Source organism: Macaca fascicularis, chromosome 5 (genome assembly GCF_037993035.2).
Source record: "Macaca fascicularis isolate 582-1 chromosome 5, T2T-MFA8v1.1".
Lineage (NCBI taxonomy): Eukaryota > Metazoa > Chordata > Mammalia > Primates > Cercopithecidae > Macaca > Macaca fascicularis.
Genome location: NC_088379.1, coordinates 96161576 through 96189508, shown reverse-complemented (window position 1 = coordinate 96189508; position 27933 = coordinate 96161576). Strand labels below are relative to the sequence as shown.

Genomic DNA, 27933 nt, shown 5'->3' with positions numbered 1-27933 from the left:
ATGTAAAATAAACTATTTTTGGAATTTACTTTTTGTTCTCCTACACCCCACTCTACAATCCATGTTATTTTAAAGTATATGTTTTGTATAAAGTGGAGAATACACTACTATTTTTTTAATTGTCAAAAATGGTTTTCATTTTTCACAATTTTTAAAATCACTGAATATTCATCCTATTTCATTCACTTCACTTACTTTACAAATACATAGCATGCTTTTGGGGAGAAAACCTATGATCATTCAAATTTCTTGTTTTACTTTTTAATTTTCATGGCAGAGTATAAAGAACATTTCTAAGAAGTTTGAAAATACTAACAGTTGCTAAATTGACCAATAGCTTTTTGACATCTAGAAAGCCCTGTAAAAGTGGTTAATGTGTTCATGTGTATCTACCTGAGAAGCAACAACAACAACAAAAAAACCCTTCTTAAACACAATTTACTCTGTCCATGTTTTACTCTCAAAAATTATAAAGGAACAATGTCACAGTGCTTGTGGCAGTTGTCAACCTGGCTCACTCTGCACATGGTAAAAGTCTCATAAAAGTTGATAATCAGAAAATAGCAGTTAAACTAGGCCATGAATGGTTACAGAACTGGTGGTGTTAAAAAATTAATTCTCATTATAATAAGATAAGGAGAATTCTCAATTAAACCTAAATGCTTGCTTATCATGGTAGGGACAGAAATTCAATTTGGGCGGGCACATAATGAGCTGAAAGAACATGGCTATCTGAAGTGCTGATGGAAACACACCATTTATCCTGGACTATCATTTAAAATGAAAAGGATGCGTGTTGGGGGGCGGGAGGGAGTGGGGGAGGTGCGGGTATTGGTAGAGACTACTAAACAATTTTGCGTCTTGTGTAAGGAAATATTTTATGAGATTTAGGTGGATCCCAGGCCACTTTTGCTCTGTCTGGCAAAACAAGCCAAGACTTCTACTACCCTAGGAAAGTAAAAAGATACAGAATATCAAAGGGCTAATGCAAATGAAAGGAAAGGTTGAGTCATTAAAAGTAATCTATGCATTGCTTTACTGCTGAGAGGGATAATTTAAATTCACACACAGAAAAGGTCAAAGTCAGAGCCTAAAAGTAGGCAGAAATAGTAAGTTCAGTGAACATAGTGAAGAAAAGCAGGACAGATCTGACAATAAGGATATCAAGAAATGGCTCAGAACAATGTTTTGAATGCAGACATACTTCCTGGTTTAAGCATCCTGGTTTTTTTTTTTTTTTTTTTTTTTGCAAGGTTTGGTAGAAATTTAAATGGGGCCAAATCCAACCTGATAGAGAGGAAGCAATAGATGTCATCTATGCATTTAAGGTGTTTGCTTTTTAGGTTTATTTTTAAGAGCCCTTCCAACTCTACCTCCCAAACCCCAGTGTATACAAATACACACACTCTACAATCTCAATGAATATATAGGCACTTTTGTACCTGCACACATATATCTTCCTGCACACACACATACACACACATCAGGCATCCCGGTATCACTTTCATTATCTACTATTATAATAGTCTCAAATCCAAACACAAAGTACTATATAGTATGATTATTTTCCACCCAAAATTCCTATTTTTTCTGTATGCACAGAGATTTAGATATTATCTGCTGATTTTTTTTCCCCAAAATCAATGCCAGCAGTTTTTTAGCCTGTAGTCCAGAGAATTATATGTATCCATGGCAATATTTACTGCTCTTTTACCACAATTCATTACCAAAAAAAAAAAAAAAAGTGTCCTCTTCTGAGGATTTCTAGAGAAAAGAAATATAACTTTGATAGATATTAAACAATTTGTCAGTAAGATACATAATCTTGGCTATTAACTAAGTAAAGAGAAATGTCCAGAAGAAACAATTCAAGATTATTTAGAGTTTTCAATTATCTTTCCAGTGGTATTTAAATTTGACACAGCCCTAGAAAGGATATTTCTAAAGTACTTAAATAAAATAGATATGTTTCTCAATAATATGGAGCAAATGAGCCTTCCAGTATTAGAAAATTGGCTTTAGGTTCAAAACAGCCTTACTTTTCAAAAGCAGTAAGGGCATATTGGGACATAGAATTTCAGTAGTTACTAAATTAGATCACACCTTATCAAAGCATGTTTTTATGACCATGTGTCAAAACCATAATCCAAGAGTTAAATAAAACAAAAATATGATGATTGTGAGCCTTTCCAAAGCCCTAAATAAGAAATAAATAATACAATTTAAACAACAGCAAATTAGGATTGTTCCATCTGAGAATACACAATTAAAATAACGTTTTAAGTTGTAAACGGTAAATCCCTACATATCTAGATAAAATGTTACCTTGAAGACTATAAGTACAGATATAAGGGAAATTGTTTAGAAGAAGATATAGATGAATTAAAATTGTTTGACTTCAAATAGAAGCTACTAATATCATTACTATAACACAGAATTCCTTGCAAGAAAAGCACTTACACCATATCTCTGTTTCAGCAAACATTTTTGAGTATTTCTTAAAAACAAAACACAATTTTGGAAAGATTTTCAAACCTAGGTAAATGTAGGTATCTATTTGGACATACTTATAATTTGCTGATATTCTATCCAAAATTTGCTGTAAAACCAGGTAACTTGATCAGAGACTTAGAAAAGCAGATAAGAAGTACAGGTTGAATGGAATACTATGCAGCAAAAGGATGAGATCCTGTCTTTTTTTTTTTTTTTTTTTTTTTTTTTTTTTTGATTTTTAGACGGAGTTTCACTCGTGTTGCCCAGGCTGGAGTGCAATGGCATGATCTTGGCTCACTGCAACCTCACCTCCCAGTTCAAGCGATTCTCCTGTCTTAGCCTCCCAAGCAGCTGGGATTACAGGTGCATGCCATCACATCCAGCTAATTTTTGTATTTTTAGTAGAAATGGGGTTTCATCATATTGGTCAGGCTGGTCTTGAACTCTTGATCTCAGGGGATCCGCCTGCCTCAGCCTCCCAAAGTTCTGGGATTACAGGCGTGAGCCACCATGCCTGGCTGAGATCATGTCCTCAGAAGGGACGTAGATGGAGCTGGAAGCCATTATCCTCAGCAAACTTATACAGGCACAGAAAACCAAACACTACATGTTCTTGCTTATAAGTGGGAGCTGAACAATGAGAACGCATGGACACAGGGAGGGGAACAACACACACTGGGGCCTGTTGGGGGTTGGGGAGGGAGAGCATCAGGATAATTAGCCAATGCATGCAGGGCTTAATACCTAGGTGATAAGTCTATAGGTGCAGCAACCCACCATGGCACACTTTTATCTATGTAACAAACCTGCATGTCCTGCACATATATCCTGGAATGTAAAATTAAATTTAATTTAATTTAATTTAAAAGAAGTACAGATTGGGCATCCCTAACCCCAAAATCAAAAATTTTAAGTGCCAACACGGTGCCACAAGTGAAAAATTCCACACATAAACACATAACACAAGTTTACTTCATGCACAAAACTATTAAAAATATTGTATAAAATTATTGTGAGGCTGTGTGCTTAGGATGTATATGAAAGACAAGTGAATTTGGTGTTTAGACTTGTGTCCCATTCCCTATATATCTCATTACATATATGCAAATATTCCAAAATCCAAAAACTCTGAAATCTGAAATACTTCTGATCCTGTGTTTTGGATAAGGTATATTAAACTTGTGTTTAGAAATCCTGTGAACTAGCAAAAGAATCTCTGCAACAAACGTGAGGCTCAAGGCCCAAACTTCAGCTCTGGCACAGGAAAGAAACAGGATACTAAAATCAAGGACCAGTTTTAGAGGAAACTATAATCATAAATATACTATCAAGCCAGCAATCAAAACCCAACATAGGCAACAAATTTAGACTTAATACTACAGTTAAAAAAAACTTTTTAAGGGGGGAAGAGAACTAACATTTATTTAGATCCTTCCATTGCCAGACACAAATTAAATCTAACCTTTACAATAATATTTATATGATTTTTTAATCCCCTTCTTACGCCCCCAAAAAAACTATGACCATTAAAGAAATTAAATAAAACTGAATAAAATTACATTGTTAAATTTTTGTAGATCTAAGATTTTAATTCAGGCTTGTCTAATGGCAAATCCAGTCTCTGTTTCACTAGTGGCCCTCAGAATTTGTGAAAATCATAAAATAATCCTAATACATATTGAGGATTTGCTATGTGTCCAACACTGTTCCATGCATTTGAAGTATATTAACACATTTAATATTCTCTACAAACCTAAGTGATATATAAATGTTATCCCCATCCTACTGAGGCACAGAATTTAAACAATCTGCCTAATAACATTTAACTAGTAATGGAGTAAGATTTAGACCGTATATTCTTGCTCCTAAAACTAACGCTGTCCTAAAACTAATGGCACAGACCCAATGCTTCCCATGATAGTTTAATCTCCTCTCTTTGAAGTAGTATAGGATGACAGGCCCAGGACAAATCCTGAATCTGGACAGCTGCCTGTTTCCTTAAACAAAGTGTTATGTGAACCAGCAACACACATTCATTTATGGAATGTAGCTACTTTCACACGACAACAACTTTGTGAAGGAGTTGAAATACAGAAAATATACAGTCAGAAAATCTAAAATATTTACTAACTAGCCTGGACAGAAAAAGTTTGCGGACTCCTAATGTAGATCATGGATAACAAAACAATATTCATATGTTTTCAAGAGAAGAGAAGTGAACATTTTATAAGAAATCATTATTTCTTTAAACTCTCCACTTCTTCATAGTCTGCCCAGAAGTTCATTTAATCAAAGATAACAAAACAAATGGGTCTATTTATGTTCACACGTATTTATCTTAAATATAAATTGACTCATTTCTATTTTATCAATAGCTAGTCCTCTATATATCTTGACCACTTTTACTTAAAAAAAAAAAAAAAGAAAGAAAAAACAGAAAACAATGCATGTATGTATATATTTATTTATTTTTGAGACAGGGTCTTGCTCTGTTGCGCAAGCTGGGGTGCAATGGCACAATCACACCTTATTGCAGCCTCAGACTCCTGGGTTCAAGCCATCCTTCCATCTCAGCCTCCAGAGTAGCTGGGATTACAAGTGTAGCTGAGACTACAAGTGTGTGCCTCTTCACCCACCTAACATTTTTTTTTTAAGTAAAGATGAGATTGCTGTGTTGCCCAGGCTTGTCTCGAACTCCTGAGATCAAGCAATCCTCCCGCCTAGGCTTTCTGAAGTGCTGGGATTACAGGCATGAGCCACTGTGCCTTTCCAGAAAATAATGTATTTAAAATGACAATATTTGAAATAGTAAATGTCTGTCTATCTACTGGTAAATTTAAACTAAAATAAAGTCAATCAATTTCCACAAGTTTTCGTTTTTATCAAGGTTAAAATCATACAGTTAAGGAATAGGTGAATTCCAGCTAAATGGGTTACTAGATTCTGAAATACTTTTGCTCTTCTGTAAACATGTGATTATTATTAGTTTCATATTACTTTTAAGAAATTGCATTATGTTATCTAAACTTGTAACATCATATTTGATAGACTCATTAAAAAACAGCTATTTTAACTGTAGTTAAATATGCCTTTGATTCTGATTTTCAAACAAAAACAAGACATAATTTCAGTAAAAATGTGTCTGAGAGGAACACAATTACGGCTTTTCCACTTTGCTTAAGTGATTCTCTGCTCACTCCCTTTTTCCAAAACCCATCAGAAGCACTGCTAATTCAAGTATTCCTTGGAGATTCTGTAGGGTGCCATCTGCTGTATACCTGTTATGTTGCAGCTTGAAATTTACTTAATGTCAGATTTAGCCCATCGAATCACACAAAAGTATGTGAGTTGTTTTACAAGTGAAACATTAATGCTGGATTCATGAAGAAAACTGAAAGTTAGACATGCATAATAAAACCACATTAGTGGTTATTTGATTAATTATTGAATATGATTATAACACAAACAGATTACCACACCAGTTAGGTACAATGAAGGTGGCATTATTGTTAAAACTGTGGGTTGCAGTTTGTTTTCTTATAAGCAATCAAATATTATGCATGGCTAGTAGATAATATAAGTACACATACCAGAAAAGAAATCTCTGGTGTATGGGTATACATTTGTTCACCTTGATCCTGCTCCATTTGTATTTTGACATCATATAAATATCAGAAGGTACATTGACAGCATAGGAGTAGGCAAAATATTTCTGCCATTTTTACAGGCATAGAGATCCACAGGAAAAAGGGTTTTGGGGAGTAATGTTGCTGGACAGGGAGCTACTCGGATTACATATACTTGGAAAGTGAGTTTTTTAATATAAGATTTCACATATATAAGAAAATATATATACATAATGATTTTGAAAAAATTCAAGAAAATATACTGTGAATAATAATACCTACAAAGACCTCTCTGTATGCCCCTTCTTAACTGCACATGCCTTCCCCCACTACCTCTAACAGATAATCTTATCCTGAATATGGTGTTTAGCATCTCCTTACTCTTTAAATATTTTTTTTTCTTATGGTCTTACTATATACATATCTATTATTTAACAATACATTATTTAAGTTTGCATATTTTTAACTCCATGTTCTGTAGGAGGATTTACCTGTGACTTGATTTTTTTGCTCAAAATATTTTTTGTGGGCAAAAGAATACAATTAACATAAAATATTCATTTAGATTAATATACTATACCTCATTGGGAGAGTAATGTGACAAAAACACTGGGGAAAACTTAAAATTATCTAGTAGTTTTGAACATGCATCATTACACTTTTGGAAGAGACCAGATTGCCATGGAGAGATTAGGCACCCTGCCCAAAATCATATGCACGCAGTAATTGTGACAGCTGACATTCAAATCTGAACAGTTTGTTCTAGTACATTGCATAAGTCTGTTTTCCTGCTGCTATAAAGAACTGCCCAGGACTGGGTAATTTAAAAAAGAAAGATATTTGACTCATAGTTCAGCATGACTGGGGAGGCCTCAGGAAACTTACAGTCATGGTGGAAGATGAAAGGAAGCAAGGCACCTTCTTCACAAGGTAGTAGGAAGGAGAAGTGCGGAGTGAAGGGGGAAGAGTCCCTTATTAAACCATCACATCTCATGAGAACTCACTCACTATCACAAGGACAGCATGGGAGAAATCATCCCCATGATTCAATTACCTCCACATAGTCTCTCCCTTGACACCTGGGGATTATGGGGATAATGGGGATTACAATTCAAGACGAGATTTGGGTGGAGACACAAAGCCTAATCATATCATACTTGTATCTTGTGATCACTACGCTAGATTTATTCTGCATTATTAAGTAATAACTTTAAGTAATATAAATAATACTTCTTACAAGAAAGATGATAGCTCAACATGGAGAGTACTCTATAAAAAAAGTTTTTTTTTTTTTTGTTTATCATTCTTGATTAACCTAATAAAATCTATAGTGTCCTTACAAAACTAAGACATGTCTTACTTTAAAAGCTATTTTTAAAACTCAGGACATCTATTATTAATTTTCATGTCTTTCACATTCATAGAACCATGCCATAAAGGAATTAACAAATAATTTAACAACTGAACACTAGATGGAAATGGCTATTTCTCTTCTAGGTTTTGACTATCCAAATTAACACTTAGAATAGGTTGTTTTATAAGTTGAATTTCCTAAAGCCTATTACTCTGCTTTTGGAATTAACTTCAAAGGATTGCCAACGTGATTGCTTATCTTTTCTTATCCTACTTACTTTTCAGCAGCTCCCCAAGTTGACCTTCTTGAAGCAATATTTTCTCTTGGCTTTTTGAAAGACACTATGCTCTTAGTGTTCTTCCTAGCTCCCTGGACACTCTTTCTCTTGATTTTCCAATCATTAAATATTGGCACATCCTACTCTTTTTTTAAATACAAATTCTCTCTTCCACAGCTTTAAATATAATCCATATGATCATGAATAATCAATCTACATTTCTAGCCATGATCTTGCTGGATGTACAGACACATTAATTCAAATTTCTGCTTGACACATACATTTGCATGTTGAAATAAGAATTTCAACCTTCACCTGGTCAAAATAGAACTCTTGTTTCCTTCTGTCTTGCACAGGTGACTCCTCTCCTAGTCTTCCAAGGCTCATAAAATGGCAATATAATCTGCCTGTGACTCAAGTGACAAATTTCAGAGTTATGCTTGATTTTTATCTTTCTGTCACCAGTCTATTCCAGTTCACAAGCAAGTACCATTGAGAAAACTTCTAAAAGAAACAAAACAAAACAAAACAGTACACATCTCTTCCCTTCTATCTCAACTTCTATCATTCTGGTTGTCACCCTGAATTCTCACCTGGAACAACCACAGTATATGTTGACTCTAAACAGGAAATTCAATTGACATGTTGTAGCACTTTTGTGGAGTGGTGTCAGGTCAAATGTGCTGCCATAATTGAGTAAGCCCAGAAAAGCATACATGGCAATAATACTTCTACTTTCAGTTTTAGCTAGTATGGCTTTTATTTAACATTATTGGTAAATTATTTTAATTTTATTAAAAATTATTGATAATTTTATTAAAAATAATTGATACTGATTCAATGAATACAACACATTATGCTATTAAGCATTTACTGATATATATGTATATATACAAATAATATATATATTCTTTTTTAACTGTTATATTTGTAAGTGTTTAAGAAATCTCAAATATTTCACACCTGGCTTGACACAGTCAGCAATGATCACACAAGTAAGATCACTGCAGTCGCTCATGTTCATGACTGCCTACCCCAAACTCACACTGTGATGTCCTGTACACATTTTATTGCTTAATTGTCCGAGTAACCCTATTAGGTAGCTATTAATATTACATATGATGAAATAGAAACTTAAGAAAACCTTAATCAACTTACAATAGCTATACAGTGGCAGAAGTGAGATTCACACCTAGATCTCTACGATTCAAAACAGTTGTAATCTTTACCACTACAATATACTTCCTCCAGTGGAATTTTGTGAGTGAAATGGGGTTGGGGTTAGGAAAGAATTTTTCTCCACCTTCTCTAATCTCTCCAAGAGGACTGTTTAAAATTAGGGTTGTTTACAAAGCAAGAGTCATGGAATTATACTTTCCTCTTCTCCTCATCTCTTTTCAAGACCAAGTTGTACAGCATCATAGTCAGGCCTTATTTATGTAGGCAGAATGTTATTAAAAAATCTATCAGTCTAAGAGACACCATTATCTAAACCAGAGGTTTCTTCAAGGAGTATACAATGGGATCCATATGTGTATATGAAGACTGTGTTACCTTGTAAATGTTTTTTAACCTATATTATTCTAACAATGAGGGAAAATAACTTGTAATAATTTGTAAGAACTGACAATACTAAGTTAGTCTGTATGATAAATGGTCATAGTTGTTTTACAGGTCTCACAAGGGAAAACTAAAAATTCCACAAATGGGAGCATTGACAGTGGCACTTAACAGTTGTGTAATGACATTTCATGTGTTGCTATCCAAAATGTGTAATTTGATGAGTTTTGATAAACATGTAAACCTGTGCAGCAACCACATCATTTGAGATTAAAACAAATCGATTATCTTAAAATTTATTTAATGGATGTAGATCTGTCCTGAAAGATAAAATGTGGTGCTGCAGAGTAGCAAGTTCACTCACACAGAAGGTGCCTTTTGTTTAAGGTTTTAAGGTATGGCCCATTGAACTTCACAGCCAAACAATTAAAATTTCAAAAGCTTAAAGGAGTTATCCCCCACCTATTTCAAGTTAGAGTAGGGCTTATCTTGAAGAGATTTGTGGGTATGCATTTTGTCTAAGGAAATGATTCCCGAATAAGGTTTACAGGCAACCCTAAAAGGAATTTAAGAGAGTTATATTCACAGAAACACTTTCCAAGTTTGGTCTTTAAGAGACAAACAGTAAAATGAAAAGAGGTCTTTGAATACTAATGTCTACACCTACAAATAAGGATGAAGAAACTATTCTGCTGCAAAACATGTGCTACCTTTATAAGAAAGAATTGCCCAGAGGTTAGAACAAAGAACATAGAGGACAGAAAGAAAAGCAAGAATTTTCAGTAGGCCCTGAATCCTAACCAAAAAACTACTAACATGTGTATTAGTTTACAGGTTAAAATGGAAAACTGTACTTGAGTTGCTGTGTTTAAACCTCATCTACAGCTATATATACTTTAGATTTTGAGATTCTGCACTTTGAATTGAGGTTATAATTGAATGATACTTTGAATGGCCTTGGGAGGGGCTGAGTGTACTTTGCATATGCGAGGAATATACCATTGACTGGTAGACCGCCTCCAAGATGGACCACAATGTTCCCTACCTCCTGGTATTCATTCTTTTCATATTGTTCTTCCATGCTGAATCAAGTTTGATCTTTGTGACTAATAAATTTGACAAAAGTGATGGTATATTACTTCTGAGATTAGGTTACAAAAGACATGGTGCATTTTGTCTTCTCTCTCTCAGATTGTGTAGTCAGGGGGAAGCCAATTGACATGTTGACCAGTGAAAAGGCTACATGGTAAGAAACTGAGGCCTCTGAGTACCAGCAGTGAAGAACTGAGTCCTCTTGCCACACAGCAAGTGAATGAACTAGGCAGTAGATCCTCAAGTTCAGCCAAGAATTCATGACTACAGCCATGGTTGACATATTGAGTGCAACCTAATGAGATGCCTTCAGCCGTAACCCATAGGTAACCACTCTCAAACTCGTAACCATAGAAACTTTGATATAACAAATATGGATTTAATCTACTAGATTTTAGAGCTAATTTTCTACACAGCAATGTATAATTTTATGATAACCTTATATCCTCCAATGCTGATAAATTTACTGTTAATTCTGTCATTTTATTATTGACTTTTTTGGGCTTATTGTTTGTCTGTTTTTAATTTTATGGTTTTATTCTTTATTATGTGTTTCTACATACTTCATTTGGATTTAATTTGCCCTACTTCTATTAGCTTCCTTTTTAATTGATATTTTATAGTTGAACATATTTTTGGGTGCATGTGATCTCTTAATGTATGTATACAATGTGGAGTGATTAAATCAGGGTAATTGGTATATACATCACCTCAAACATGTATCTTTTCTTTGTGTTGGGAACATTACAAATCTTCTAGCTATTTTGAAGTGTAACAAATTATTATGAACTATAATTTCCCTACCGTACTATTTAATATTAGAACTTCTTTCTGTTTGATTGTTTTTTTGTATTCATTAACCAACATTTCAAGGAAGAAAGTTAGGTTATGAATTATAGCACTCTTTATTTAAATATAAGCATTTAAAGTTACAAATTTCCCTGTAATCATAGTTTTAATGAGATCCAGAACATTTTGATTTGTGATATTATTATCATCATCTCATTGGAACATTTTAAAATTTCCTTTCAGCTTTCTAAATTTGTCTATGGGTTATATAGAAGTTTGTAATTTAATTTCCAAATATTTGATGCTTTTATAGTTATTTTATTATTTATGATTCCTCGTTTCATTCCATTGTTCTCAAGAAAATGTACCCTATAGATGTCTACCTTTTAAATTTAATGGGACTTATTCTGTTACCCAGGATATACTTTTTCTTGATGATGTTCCACTCACATTTGAAAATAATATATAATTATTTTATTAAGTGTAGTATTCTATAAATGTCATTTGGGTTAAAAATATTGATAATATTGTTCAAGTCTTCTAGAAATTTTCTGATGTTTTTCATTTAGTTGCTTTATCAATTATAGAAAGAAATGTTTTAAATTCTTCAACTGTGATTGCTAATTTGTTTATTTCTTAGTTCTGTCAGTTTTTGCATTGTGTATTTAGAAGTTCTAGAAACAAGCCATCCATATGTTTGACTGTTGTGTCTTCCTAAAGAACTGACTTTTACCATTAGTAAGTATGGCTCTCTGACTGTGGTAAAATGTCATATATTTAGATCTACTTTGACATTACTATAGCCACTCTAACTTTCTGCCATTTGATGTTTTCATGACACTTCTTTTTCTAATTTTCCTTAAACATATTTTTGAGTCAGCAAAAATAAATAAATAAATACAAAGAAGGTAGCAAAGACTTGTAGTGTTGTTATTTTCAAATGATAAGTATAAAGAGAATTCTGATTATTAGAATGCTATCTATACTTCCATGGTAATTGCTTGATTTGGGTATTTCTTTACGACTCTTCACTGTTGCCTTTTCCTTCTCTAATTATCCATTGCTAAAGTTCCTACCCTATAGACTTTTCTTTCCGTCTCAAGATGTGCTGATAGGAAAATGTCATTTAGTTATAAAATCCTTATTAATGCTCTTTGAATCATTTACTGAAATGTAGTAAAAATAAACCCTTTAAAAATTCCCAAGAGTGACGAATGATGAAGTTGAAAACGCTCTAAATTTTATAATGTAATTGCAAATTATACTGAAAAAAAACCCCCCAAAATTTTGCATTGAAAATTATCCTTGAAAGTTTTTCATTATTATTCCTTTTAGGTAAAATGAAATTAATGGTTGAACTATTAGGTAGTAGAGAAAAGAAAAAGAAAAATAGATTCCAGCTCTTTAATCAATGGAAGGTCTTTTCCAAATATTTCACAGCCCCAATATTTCCATCAACTACATGGGCCTGTGAATTACATAAATTTTCAAATAAGTAGTTCCTTGATTTTTACTTATCTACCTATTTTGTTAGAATAGATTTAGCTCATTATATCAAAATACATTTGTTTGATAAAGAGAGAGTAGAGCAAACTAAAAGGAAATATTAAAACAAAACCCACCTCTGTAGATATTAAACATTTTCTTTTATAGATTAATAAAATTATGTGAAAAAATTAAGAAAAAAAAATGATACAGTTCTCCTCCCTTGCTATAGTCATGTCTTTTACCACTAATACTAGAGAATAAAGTGACAACAATAGAATTTCTAAGGGCCCAACATCAGTCATTTTTCTAAAAATAAAGGAGTTGAAGTTTGGAGTTGCTGGGAATATGAATGAGCATTTTAATTAAAAAAAAATCTTTAAAAAAGGATGACACAATTTGGAGTGTGATATTCCATTCAGATTATTAATTCTTAGCTCACCTCAAAATTAAAATCTAGGATGTCAACAGAACATCATTAGGAAAATGGTCAGCTTAGCCAAACAATAAGAAGTAATAATGGCTTTATACCAACAATTTTATGTTTATTAGATTTGCTAATTTGTGGTTTTATAATGATTTATGGTTGTCCTTTTCCTCTGAAATTGCCATGATGTTTAGTGAAAACAAAATTATCTCTGTGTGAAAAGAGTGAGTACATATGGAAATAACCAGTCTCTAAACCACTAGGCCTTTCTTCTAATCTGGAAGATGTAGCAGATAATTTTAAAAACACAGTTAATGAACACTATAGCCATCTACTGCATAGAAAGGTCAGGAAATTATATCTACCATCGATAGACTTGGGCAAACAAATGAGTCTTGATTAAATTAAATCTAGTAATTTTTGTGATGTGTCTTTATTTCATATTTGGAGAAAAAACATATTGTACACTTCGTTTAATGAAGAGAAATTTTCTACATACTTATTTTGATCCTCATTCCATCAAGCACTCAAGCTTATTATTTGTTTTCTGTCAACAGTTATTTTAATGGTAGCCTGGAAACAGAATGAAATCTAGTTCCTTTCATTTATTTATTAATAAACACTTATTAAACAGCAAATACTCTCCAGGTTGAGAAGATACAAGAAGATGCAAGTTCACAAGATCATTTTCATGCATCTTAGAGTATCACTGGGAAAAGGAAGATTAGCAATTATAATGAGGAGACATAAGCGCTCCAATGATAGAGGAAATATAGACTGTTATACAACCTGTAGAAGAACTTGTAAGAGCAATTAGGAAACATTCAAAAAATTACAGGAGACTGACTTGATCACATATTCATTTTAGTCTGACAGCAATGAGTAAACTAATTCGATAGGTGGGAAGACTAGAAGTAAGAAGACCCGTTACGAAGTAACTTCAGTAAAATGGACCATCATTGATGTAGGAGCAGTTGGAAGAAGAGGTAGATATAAGCAGATCTGAAAAGTATTTAGGAGCAAGAATCTCCTAAGTAGAGGAAGGTTTCCGGATGTTTAATACAAACAGTCTAAAACACAATATCCTAACCCAGTGCTTTTCCAGTATACTTGGAAGAGACACTTAGTAAGTCCTCACCATTCACATGTTTGGGCCAAAGACAGGTTCACTGAAGCAGAATATTTAGAGCAATGCCTAGCCATTATTCATCTCCATCTCTGGTTCCTACCCAAGATGATTCAGATACAAACATGCTGTTAGATTCACTTTCACAGTTTTATTCACTTTCAAAATTATATTTTATTGAAAGTATATATTATGTTATAAAATAGCATATCACATATAATCCCCAAACCTGGATTAGATTAATATGGTTTATGTTGTTATGGCGATGGCATAAAATGGAAGAATTACTAAGCGCCAAATGAATTACTTTATGAAAATTTTTATTAAACCCAAAGTAGGTAGAATAATAAGTAATGCAATGCCAGTTAATGACAAAATAACTTTAAAAAAATCTGGAATTAGCTAATGGGATTTAACATTTTAATAGCATCTAAGGTCGTTAAGCCAGTAATAAAAATTGCAAAATAATTTTAAACATGTGATAGCTCATAAAAAATGTTGCAAGAAGTAAATTTTATAGGTAGCTTTAAAATATTATAAGTAGACATCACCATTTATGCTTATATTCATTAAAATGACATAACCAATATGAACTATATAGATAAGAGTACTTGAAAGATAGAGTACAGGTCAAGTACCCCTTATCCAAAAGGTTTGGGACCAAAAGTGTTTTTTGAATTTTTTCAGACTTTAGAATACTTGCATATACCTTATAAGATGTCTTGGAAATGGGACCCAAGTCTAAACATGAAAGTCCTTTATGTTTCATATATACTTTATAGACATAGCCCAAAGATAATTTTATACAATATTTTTAATAATTTCATGTATAAAACAAGTTGTTTAAAGTACTTACATGTGGAATTTTCCACTTGTGGTGTCATATCAGTGCTCAAAAAGTTTTAAATTTTTGAGTATTTTGGATTTAGGATTTTCAGATTAGGGATGCTCAACCTGTATATTTATTTAGCCTGTTGTGTAGAACTTTCCAAGGAATTATTTTTATTACTCCACAATCCTGAATCTGTTCTAGAAACTTTAGGGAAGTCATCTATTAAAAATCTGTCTAGGCATCCTTCTAGTCACTAGTCATTAACCACAACCCTACAGCAATCTTAAACAGGTTAGGCCAAAAATATTCTGTGTTCTCACTATTACTATCTCTGGATATTTTCAAATGCTATTTGTAGAAGATGTCCCCTCAAAAATAATAAAGGATAACTTGATTTGCTCACAAGAAAGGTGTACCTTTATTAGCAAAAGTATAAAAATATCATGAATGCATTGCATTTCTACTAAGTGATAGGTTTCAAATAGATCAATGGGAAAAAATATATAAAAGCAATACTCATGTAACAAATATCTCAAATAAAAGAATATTCTAATATGACATATAAAAATTAAGTAGTTATTTTACCTTGAAACCAGATAACAGGGACCTCCTGCCATTAAAAAATAATCTGTGAACAAAGACTGAACTATTGCACATCACAAAAAATCAGTTCAAAAATAGGAATGAATTTTTTTTACATTAAAAAGATATTGTTAATCTAAATGCATATTGATATTAAACTCAAATTTAGTAATAAAATGGGAATTGCAGTTTAAAACTTCCTGTCTTAAGGAACATTTCAAAAAACAATTTTCTTTAGAGATATCTATTATGAATATCTTCTTAGTAGAACTGTTGTCTATGCTAATCATACAATAGTATTGCTTTTCCCTGTTGATAATAAAGACCCTCTGCTCACTGAATGGGCTGCACAAACATATATTAAGTATTCTTCACTCTACATCAGCTTTAAAAATAGATTCTCTTCAGCTTCTTTGAATACTCCTTAATAAAGACAAACAGGTGGCAGTATAAAAACCATCTCAATATATTTTGAATATTGACTTTATAGTGAATATCACTGAATATTTTAAAATTATAAAATTAAGTACTCTAAGAAAGCCTCTTGCACCTTCTGTCAGTTCTTTCTACTTAACTTTTGCTTGAATTGACTTGTTATTAAAATTCAGACCAAACAGAGAGGTAAAAAGCTGAATAGTTGAGATTAGTACCTTTTAATATAACAGCTGTTACTAAGTTTGCCTTGTTTGAAGAGGATCAGGTTGCATGTTAAGCCAAAGGTTGAAGAAATTCAAACTTATCTATTCATTCGCAGTCAAATATTTATGTTGTCAGTATAGAAATCATATAGTTATACACATAGTAATGTGCTAGTAAATATTTAACAACAGGCTTGCCAAAAATACAAGGCCTTAATTTGCAGTGTTTGCCAATTTCTGAGGCATAAATACTCCCACATGGCTGATTTCAAGCTACCAAAATGACATAAATGAATCTACATGTTGGAAATCTGTACAGTAGGAATTATATAGTACTTCCACCATGTGATTCTAAAAGATGTAAATCATCTCACAAGTGTAGATAATAGTAAAATAAATAGAAAATATGTTTTGAATACTGATTACCCTTTTTAAAAGTAATTGATTTAATTATAAGTTCATATAATTTATTTGATGCCTTTGCTTAACTGCCAGCTCACATAATTTCTGAAATTCTAAGGGTAATCAGGTATAAGCATACCACTCCAGCACAACACATTATAGGATCCAGAAAATGCAGAAACAAAGGTTGCCCTAGTGATACAACCTGTATGGGACACAGAGAAGATATCTTCCAATTTTTTGTTTACGATATGGTGTGACTGTGTCCCCACCCAAGTCTCAGCTTTAATCATAATAATCCTCATGTGTTAAGGTGGGGGGCCATGTGGAGCTAATTGAATCGTGGGGGTGGTTCCCCAAATACAGTTCTCATGGTAGTGAATAAGTCTCATGAGATCTGATGGTTTTATAAATAAGAGTTTCCGGGCACAAGCTCTGTTGCCTGCCGCCATGTAAAATGTGACTTTGTTCCTTCATCGCCTTCCACTGTGATTGTGAGGCCTCCCCAGCCATGTGGAACTGTAAGTCAACTAAATGTCTTTCCTTTATAAACTACATAGCCTCAGGTATGTCTTTATTAGCAGTGTAAGAACAGACTAATACAGTTTATAACAGCTGATGAGAGCACACTGGAAGCCCCAATAGTCTATGGCATTCATTTATCTTATATTGCCTTCTTTCTTCCTGATTCAATTCTAGCCTCCAGTGGTAACTGCTAGCATTATTATGAAAGTGTTCAAAAAGCAAATGGTAGCAATCATTATAACATAGAGACTATCAATTCTAAATAATAATATTTTTCTCAATTCTTTATTAATATCTCCAATCAATAAAGGTAAATCTACTTAAAGATAATGGGATGTAATACAAAGACACAAATTTCAGGCTGTTGCCCTGAAATTACACTTACTTGAGGAAAATAATTTAAAATTATTAACTCTCACTTCACATGTCACGATTCAATAATAATCGTGTGTATACGTTTTATAGAAATCCTTCAAATAAAACAAATGTTGTAATTATAAAAATCAAACCAAAGCAAACTTGAATCCTAAAGAATGGCTGATTTCTGGGCACAAGCGTAAAAGAATCCCATGATGCATTTTCCTGACTAGCTCACTCTTTCACTAACTAGGCCCAGATTGTGTGGAGGGTAGCTGCATTCCTTAGGCAAAATCATTCCAACCTTCAGATTGAATTTTACAGTAATTCAACTTTACTGAATTCTGATTATTATTGGAACAAAAACGACTAAGTAAACTACTTTTATGGTATCATAAAAACAAAGCCCCAGTATCATTGATGTGAAATACATTTAATAGATCTCTCAATAGCTTTATAATAGCATGTAACCATAACTTTATAGCTGACATCCATTTCTCCTTAACTGACAAAGGGGGGATGTTTGGGATTAGTTTATTATTTTTTAAGTATTTCGTAAGCTCTTAAAATTTTAAGGCTAAAGAGTACCTTATAAAACAGAACTTCAAAACATTCATTTGACATATGAGACTAGCTAAGGTCCAAGAGGAAACCCCACCCCTGCACAATGCCATGCAGTTAATAACTGACAGAGCAGGGTCTCACCACATCTTCTGACTTCATTGTCTACCAGCACTGAAGGACATTAATCTTAGAGCAAACCATTACCTCTTGAAGAACTCTCTTCATCTTTAATAATAACGTCTTGACTGCTGTGCAGTCCTGTAACATCAGTCTGAATGGCAAAGAATCTATGCCTCCGTATTCTTCCACACCTTGTAGGGGCCAATCCGCAGATGGACTGTTGAGCATTCGGCTGATGTGGGAACACCTGGCTTCTTGATCAACGTCCTTTGTTAATTTCAGGGAAAGATTTCTAATAAGAAAAAAAAAAAAAAAAAGAACAAAAATTACAGTGCAGCATGCTTACAGCAGTATTTCCCAAGTTGTTGATCAGTGGTTCTAGTATCCTAGAAAGTATTTCTTGTGTCCTCATTTCATGATATTATTATTATCATTATTTTGAGACGGAGTCTCGCTCTGTCGCCCAGTCTGGAGTGCAGTGATGCAATCTCGGCTCACTACAAGCTCCGCCTCCCGTGTTCACGCCATTCTCCTGCCTCAGCCTCCCGAGTAGCTGGGACTATATGCGGCCGCCACCATGCCTGGCTAATTTTTTGTACTTTTAGTAGAGACGGGGTTTCACCGTGTTAGCCAGGATGGCCTTCATCTCCTCATCTCATGATCCGCCTGCCTTGGCCTCTCAAAGTGCTGGGATTACAGACATGAACCACTGCTCCCAGCCTCACGACATTAGTTTTTAAAAATTTTCAGACATTCCAGTAGAAATTATGCAATGGGTCAAATACATATTTAGTGTTAAGATTCAATGAAAATTGCAGTTTTAGGATATAATCATTCCATTAAAAAATTCTTTCCATTTTTAAAATCAAGAGACCTATCCAATAATGATAATTAATATTGTAACATACTTTTTAGGGCTTGTGTTTAATTTCAATTATATATATATATGTATATATATGTATACATACACATTTCTGAATTATGTTATTTTCTTATATATTTTATATCATATAATTTTCTAAATTATATGACAAGATACCTTAGCAACGTAAATAGAGAAAAAAACAAACAGATGCTCTGGCACTTGCCACCAAGGTCAGGCAATAATACAGATAAGAAAATATATTTTTAATTAATTTTATTCATGTGTGATTATTCACAAACAGAATAACTGAATTTGTAAATTACTAGATAATTAGTAAACACATTTTTGAATAATATTCAATTGTTTACTTATCTTCACAGGTATGTTCAGTGGTTCAATTGTCCTTTGAAGGGATAAGATAATAATTATTACCTCCATTTTATATTTATAATGAAATAATGAATAAAAAATTATGGCTAACATTTTTTGAGGGTTGACTACTGTCCAAGTACTGTGCTAACCACTCCATGTGTGTTAATTCATTCAAACCTTGAATAACTTCAAGAGGTAAATATAAAGCACAGATAAGTAACTTGTCTTGTTGTTAAAGAGTTAGTAAGAAGTGGATGTAAAATGAACTAACCTAGGATTTTTCCCCCTACTAACTACATAATGTGCATACATATAATAATAGCTAATATTTATATAGTTCTTATTGAACCTCAGGCAGTCACGTAATGACCTAATAGGTTTTAAATCATGTAATTCTCACAACAATTCTTTTAGGTACTATTATAATCTCCATTTCCCAATGGGGTGATTTGAGTCAAGAGAGGTTAAGTAACTTGCTGATAGTTACACAGCTAACAAGGGATATTGCTGAGGTTTGAATGCTGGTAATGCACACTTAGCTCTAAACCACTACAGTGTTGCATTTTGTGTGGAAAACAAGCATGCAATTGAACAAAATAGTATACTTACAGTTATACTAAGAAACATTAACATTTTCACTTTAAAGTGTATATTTAATCTGATACAATTGATCCAATTTAATTATATTATGTCCAACTTGCAATGAACTAAACAGTCATTCTTATAGGCTTCTATTTAGTGTTAATGCTTTCTAGGGCTATTTTCTCTAAGACCAATAAGAATAAAATCAAATATAAACATTAGAAGTCACAGTAGGTATATATTAAATTAGAGTAGTACTTTAGTTTTAATCGAATTTTTGAAGATGTATCATTTTTAAGTTGTGAACTTGTCTGATATTTGGCATATATTAGGCTGACTCAGCAAATAGTTGTATATGTATAATTGAAATTGAATAGATAAATGCAATAATGGGTGAATAAATAAAACACAATTTGTTGTAATCATCTACACACACAACTCTCATACAGAAAAATGTTTCTGTATTGTGAATTTTTATGAATTGTGGGGCTCCTGTCCATGGCTCTAAATTTCCTGCCACAATTACAATAAAATTTAAATTATATTTCTATAATTCCTGTTAGTTAGCTTGCTGGCTTTTTAAAATTATTTGGTCAGTCATGGATCTAAACATCCATGTGGACTGACACAACTTTCAGGAATCATGTTAGTGTGAAGTTCTAACATTGTATTTCAGGAAATTTACTGAGGCTCTGGAGATTATAATTTAATATTTACAAATTTAAATATCTTTGCCATTTTCAAATAGCTAAGATGAACCATGTACAGAAATGCATTATGAAGATAAAATTAGTCATTTTTTCATACTTCAATAATTTGAATATATTTTTAATCCCAAAAGGAAAAAGATGATGGCACTTTTTCCAAAATTATTGAAAACATCCACATTGTGTCCAGAAGAGCAGCGATGGCTGAAGTTGCAGAGATTAATAGAATTCTGTCACTGACTTTAAGAGGTTCACCACAATTATTAACTTTTTAGTAGTTCATACCAAAAAAAAAAACCTAATATTCTTTCACATATGAGAAACAAATCAATTTATCTCAAAACATTTTATCTCTACATGAAAAAATAGATCTGCTACAAGGCTATGGTAATCAAAATCATTCTTAATTAGGTTGAAATCGTCAGTGAAATATCTGTTAAATGGGGTTGTCACTCAGCTGCAAAGGCCGGCACAGCCATCCTGTTTTATGTTGATTGCCATTGTCTTTCTGATTGGTTGGTACTTATGGTTTATGGTTGTTCAATATATTGAATATTAATATTTTGATCAATAGATATTATTGGGCAGAAAAATACCCAAGTATCTCTGGGTAAATTCACCTAAAATTATCCTTGTGGTTGACAAGAAAATGAAGAAAAATCTCTAATACAAAGCCATATTTTCCTCTAGTACAGAAAACATACAATAAGGCTGGTGAGGGGAGAACAAGATTCAGGTGCTCTTCTGTTCTTGCATTTAGCAGGGTTCACTGGATAATACAATTCATGCACTTGGGGATATATAACTCTGTCTGCCAACTCTGAATTATTATAGTTTCAAGAAACTGAACAAATGTGCTTTATATCACCAAAGATAGTCCTTTAACTTGGCAAAAAAAAGAGTATGATACTGAAGCTGGATACAGTGGTTCATTAATCACCATAACTACTCCAAACAAAAAACAAAGACAATGTAATCTCCACTGAACACATTTATATACAGTTCATCCTCTCTGGGTCAACTTCATGAATCTTAAGTAAAATTGTTAACAATATTTACACATGCCTCATTGCTTATGAGTGCTAACCAAGTTTTCATAATTTAAGATTTAGTAACATTTAAAGTTTGAGACATACAGACTTTTCTAAGCCCATAAGTACCAAAATAACATAGGTTTTGGATGAGATTAATAGCAAATCTCATAAATGTTACATTAAGTGGATTCTTGAATGAGTAGAAGATTTGAGTCTTTCAACTGATACTTAACACATTTAAGTTAAACTACGATGGTGAACTGGCTTTACACTTTTCTCCCTGGGATCCTTTGTGTGAAAGGAATTTCTTACCAAACTAGTTCAAAAGTTGTGCCGTAATTCTCTTTTCAGTATGGCAGACAAGTTTAATGGGAAAACATATATCTTGACACACACTACAGGGGAACTGAAAGATTTCCCTTACCTGAGAGAGAAAGAGTATTTTTATGATTTTTTTTCTCACTTAGCTATAACTAAGTAGTATCATTGGGTAGTTAGAATTTCCTCTTTCCCACCAGTGCTCTTCAAATCATTTGAAAGTTTCTTAATATAATGGCCCAAATGACTATCAAAATACAAGATCATGTCAGTTGCATAGCATTGATCCCATTATCTGTCATAGGAACTTTTCTTTATTTAGTGCAATGACATCTTTCATTATCGGGAATGTCTATAGCCAAAAAGCATCTCAATGGCTTACACTTTATAATGTAATTGTGATTTCTGAACCAAATTTCCAAAGAATAGAAAAGTAAGTAACCCCTATTTACCCAGCATAATAAATAAGCATATGCACACAACTGCCTTCCAAAGCTTCATTAAGTAAAGCTGCAGAAAATAATAATTTTTAAAAACCTTAACTTAGGAAACTTACTGTTGTTGCAACCTCATTTTAAAAAGGTTCAGGTTATTTATGGTGAGTTTAATCCTAGCTTGAATAATTCTAAGACCAGCACAATGACATAAATCTATATTAATGAACTGGCATTCCCAGAACCTAACAGAAACTATCTGTTTAAGGACCTACCTACAGAAAGGCTGTTGATTATGAATAACTTATATTTTTCATACTTCCTTTCCAAATATATTGTTTGAGAGTGTCATTTTAGGAAAAGACTTGCATCTCAAATTGTTCTGTAGCTGGATGTTTCATCATATTTCTAGAAGAGATGAAATCAGCAATTCCCTCTATAGTAAGTGTAGTGGTTATAAGAACTTAACACTACATTTAGATAAACATTTACATATAACAAGTTATTTCACCAGTACCAGTGATATGGGGAAAAGCAACATAGAATTCAAATATCTTAACATAGCCAACAAGGTTGTTTTATGGTCTAGAAACTCTCTCACAAAACCTCAGAGCCTCTTTGCTCTTTGAGTTCCAAACACATTGGCCTTCATTTAGGCCTTGAAATGTGCCAAGTTCCATCCTGCCTCAGGGCCTTTGCATATGTTGTTCTATCTTCATAAAAAAATATCCTTTACCCACCTTCAGATCTTCCCTTAAAAAACATCAGGTCGCCAGAGAAACCTCTGCAGCTAGTACCCCACTCTTAAAAAATACGCAGGTACCTCTTTTATATGGTAGGACTTCATTTTTAATGCTTATCACAGATGCATTTAAAAAAACTAATTTGAAGGGACCTCTAAGAACACATTGGACTGAGCTGATCTACACTCCACCTCATGTTCCAAATACGAATAAATGCTAAATAACTTATAACCATGTTTATTTTATAACATGTTACAGTACAAAAGGAAAAGCCAGATGAACTTCCAGGTGCCATATGAAAGAAAGCAAACCAGAAATAATTATACAAATTGCCACTGTGGTAGTGTCAGGGTATTGAACTTGCATGAAGTTTCTAAAAACAGAGACTGCAGCAATTTCTTATGCCTATGCAGATAAAGGATGATCTGCCACAGACAAAGGGGACTCATAGTGCTGATAGACATAAGAGTTCCAAAGTTTAAAAAGGCTCAAAAATTCACTTGATCTACTAGTAAATTAACTGCCTGCTAGAATAACTCTATTCTTTCTGTAAAGGAAGACAATAAAATACAGACTCTGATAAACATGTCATCCATTCGTGTGTGGCAAATATTCACATAAGCAGATATGCAAAAAAGCAGAAAAACAATTTACAGACAGACACTAACAATGAGATGACCCATAGATTGGAATTAGCTGACATGAATTTGAATCAGCATTATAAACATCTTCAAGGTCTATTAAACATGGTAATAACATAAAAAAATGGCAAGTCTCAGCAGAGAAAAGAACATTATAAAAATGAAAAACAAAAACAAAAACAAAAAACCAGAAACTCGAGAACCAATTGATAACATTTCTGAAAGGAAAAAATTATTATGGGAAGACATTGTTGGCTGCCCGCCCGCTCTTCATTTTATATCTCCTTCCTGCTTCTTTCAAAAACAAAACTTCTTAATTTGTTTAAATGCTGGTTCTCCTATGACTCAGAGAAATAAGAGAAAGACTGGGGTAGGAGGGCTTCAGGAAAATATTTCCTCCCTGGCAAAAAGAAAAAAAAAACACAGAATAATTATAGCTATTTTCCTTTGGGTGTTGTTTTGTCTTGATATATTGCCTGGAATGGTTGGTGTATCACACAAAAGAGAGGAGAGTCAGCTGTAAAAAAACAAAACTGGTGGCTGGGCAGGGTGGCTCACACCTGTAATCTCAGCATTTTGGGAGGCCAAGGTGGGCGGATCACTTGAGGTCAGACATTCAAGACCAGCTGGCCAACAAGGTGAAACCCCCTCTCTACTAAAAATAAAAATACAAAATTAGCCAGCAGTGTTGATGCACGACCGTAATCTCAGATACTCAGGAGGCTGAAGCAGGAGAATGGCTTGAACCCGGGAGGTGGAGGTTGCAGTGAGCCCAGATCACGCCACTGCACTCCTGCAACAGACTGAGTGAGACTCCGTTTAGAAAAGGGGAGGGGAGGGGAGCGGAGGGGAGGGGAGGGGAGAGGTCATTGTTTCTTGTAACTTACCAAGTTGGGGATTCCCTACCTCTAAATTTCTTGTTAGACAAGTTTTTGGGTTTTTTATTTTTACTGTTTAATAATCTTTCTGTTAGGTTTGTCTTTTACTTGAAGGTGAAGGCATTCTAACTGGTATAATGGCTAAAGGACATATTCCAGTAAGAAAGACGTTAAATCTAGAAGTAAGGGTGAAATATCATAATTAACTGTGTAACTATTTATTTCTGTATTTGAGACTAGGACAATTCAAGGAAGTAATAGGGACAGTACTTATATTTCTTGTTCATTAATGTATCCATAAAACCTTGCATAATTCTATGTAATAGTCAAATAAATAGAATAATCAAATTTAGTATAGAAAAAGCATAATAGTCCATCATGTAAAATATCTCCATTTAATATATAGGAAAGCTCAAGCCTAAATTAATTTTCTAACTGTCACATAGAGACTGTGAAATTCTGGTTTCCTGACTTTTAGTCCAGTATTCTTTTATCATATTGTGTCATCTCTTAATAGGGTGAAATTTTTAAATATACTTATATTTATCTATTCTATTTTCACTGAAGCTAGAAGAGTGAAATATTACTAAGTTACAGTGTTAGGGAATTAGATTAAATATTAAGGACTCCCACTATTCACTAAAATTAGTTTCCTTGTCCAAAATTTTATTACTTTTATTTTTACACCTATTTTGGTGCTTATTTTTTGCTGTGTCCAAAATTTTAGAGAAAGCAACCTATAGTGTAAAACTGATCATACAGACTCTGCAAGTTCTTGCTTAGTGTTAAAAAGAGAAGGGTTGACATGATTGTGTATGTTCAGTACCTTTTCTCCATGCCATTAATGTCATGAGTATTTTTCTCTCCCATTTTCTAGTTTCACACTCACATGTGATTTGAGATCCAGGTTAAAGACCATTTCACTTATGAAAAGAATCAGAATTAATGAATGTAGAGATGAAAATACAATCAGGTTGAACAAATTATTGTTTAAAAATTCCATACACATAAAGATACACACCAAATTTGTTTATGCATACAGACATATTTTTTCACTTTCTAATTAATTATTTAATTGTAGGTATTGTATGCCTGTAATTATGCTATGATTGAAGTAATAATACATTTGGGTTTCTTTCCTAGAGCTCTAAAACTGACAGAAAGTTGAGAGCACAAAATCATCAAAGACATTTCATACAGATGGAAATAAATCAAACTCTTATTTACTGCCCCCTAATATTTGTAGAAGTTGCTCTTAACTTACAAAATATCACAGGCTGGTGGGTCTTCCTATGTCTAAGAGGTATCAAACAAATTTTTTTAATCTAAAATTATTTCTCTTTAGCCTTTCATGCAATTCATCATATAAACAACATAAATCATCTGCTATGTTGGAACACTTACATTTTCCACATTTTCCAAACTGCACATTTTTCTCCTGTGGGGATCAGGAAAATTTTCCCACCCTCTCATTCGCCACTATAGGGAAGAGTAATTTTATTTGGGAAATTTTAAATTACTGAAGAAGAGTAATGAGTTTAACAAAGTCTCATCTGAGGAATAATTATTTCACGATGATACTGAAGAGCTTTCAAAATTTGCTAGAAGTTCAGTTCCATTGTAGTTTTTAGTACATTTACTATCAAATACATTTATAAACATGAAAAACCTCTAAAAAGGGATATAATTTTTACTATATTAAATATTCTATTTAATATTTGGTTGAAACAGCATTTTATACATATAGACAATGAGTATTTATTTTATAGTTACCTATAATGTAGATCTTACAGTTACATGTTATTTTTGGCTTTTTAACTTATATATTATAATTCATTTGAAATATATTTAGTGGAAGAAATATATAAGATAATTAATTATTCACTTTATTTTTGCTTTTTGAAATATAGGCTTTTATTTTTTAAGTCACAAACTCCAGGTCTAAAGTGATTTATCTATTATAAACTTCTTATCAACAATAAAAGTTTTATACTTACAGTGTAACAGAATCAATAAGATGAGAATTATCATTTATAGAGAGAGAAATTATATTATGAAAATAAATTTGTTTTAAATGTCAATTGTCACCTACCTTCTTCCCTTCAATATCAGAATAATGAGCCGCAAAAATACCAGTGCCTTGCTTACTTCACATCCATATTATGTAAGAAATGTGATTAATCTTACAGGACCAAACTACTAAAATAAAATCCAATCTATTTCATTATCACATAAAATAGTTAGAACATAATGTTACTGTTTTAAGAGCTAATATGTAAAATTGTTGTAGCCACTTAAGGAATGCACAAAATGGGAGTTTAGATGTGATTTACGAAAAACATTATTAAAAATATTACTGTATGTATATTTGCTTCTGACAATTTGTTACAATATTCAACAAGTGGCAATCTAAGAGCTATAAGTGTTAGCCAAGAAATTATAGTCTAGAAAATAATGTTTCTAAAAGGAAAATTATTGTCTTGTAATTTGGCATAAAGGTAATGCCTAAAAGTATTGGCATAATCCATAGTGGCTAGGAAACTAAAGCTTCCAATACTTTTCAAAGGTAAAAGACTTGGCGCTTATGACTTTGAAATTACGACTTAGAGTAAATCTTTAGGGTGACAGAACTTTATCAATTTGAGAATGATTAATAAAACCTACATTAATCTTCCCAAATTTCATACATTCCATTCTCAAAGTAACAAAAGGACTTGTGATAGTTTGTATTCAATTTCAACTAGAAAAAAGATTTTCCATACTATGCCAAGTCAAGGATTCCAAAATGCCTTGACATACCCACTCACACCCACACACAAAAAAATCATCTAGATTACTTTCAAATATATGAATTCCAGGGCCCTACCTCCATCCCACTGTGTCATAACCTTGTTTTGCTCTGCAATGCATTTAGCTTTAGCAAAAGAAACAAAACATACATTGTCATAGAAGAATAGATTAGACTAATCTTCTCATGTTCGCTGGTCATAGCTTTTCCTAGTATATATGTGAGTTTATGATACAGTGCAAAATCTAGGTGGCTAATTTGTACACATCTTTTAAGATTGAACTAATGCACCCCCATCCCCACCAGGAAGTCCTCTCCAAAC

The 27933-nt window shown here is 32.9% G+C and overlaps 1 protein-coding gene across 7 annotated transcripts in view; it reads right to left on the bottom strand.

Annotated features, from left to right (window-relative positions):
• Positions 1–27933, bottom strand: part of CCSER1 (coiled-coil serine rich protein 1) — a 1444871-nt gene that overhangs the window by 942078 nt on the left and 474860 nt on the right. For all 7 annotated transcript variants that reach the window (XM_005555429.5, XM_045393364.3, XM_045393365.2 and 4 more), the window contains exon 6: positions 18334–18541. In XM_005555429.5, the coding sequence (XP_005555486.3) occupies positions 18334–18541 (208 nt within the window). The remainder of the gene's footprint in view (positions 1–18333; positions 18542–27933) is intronic.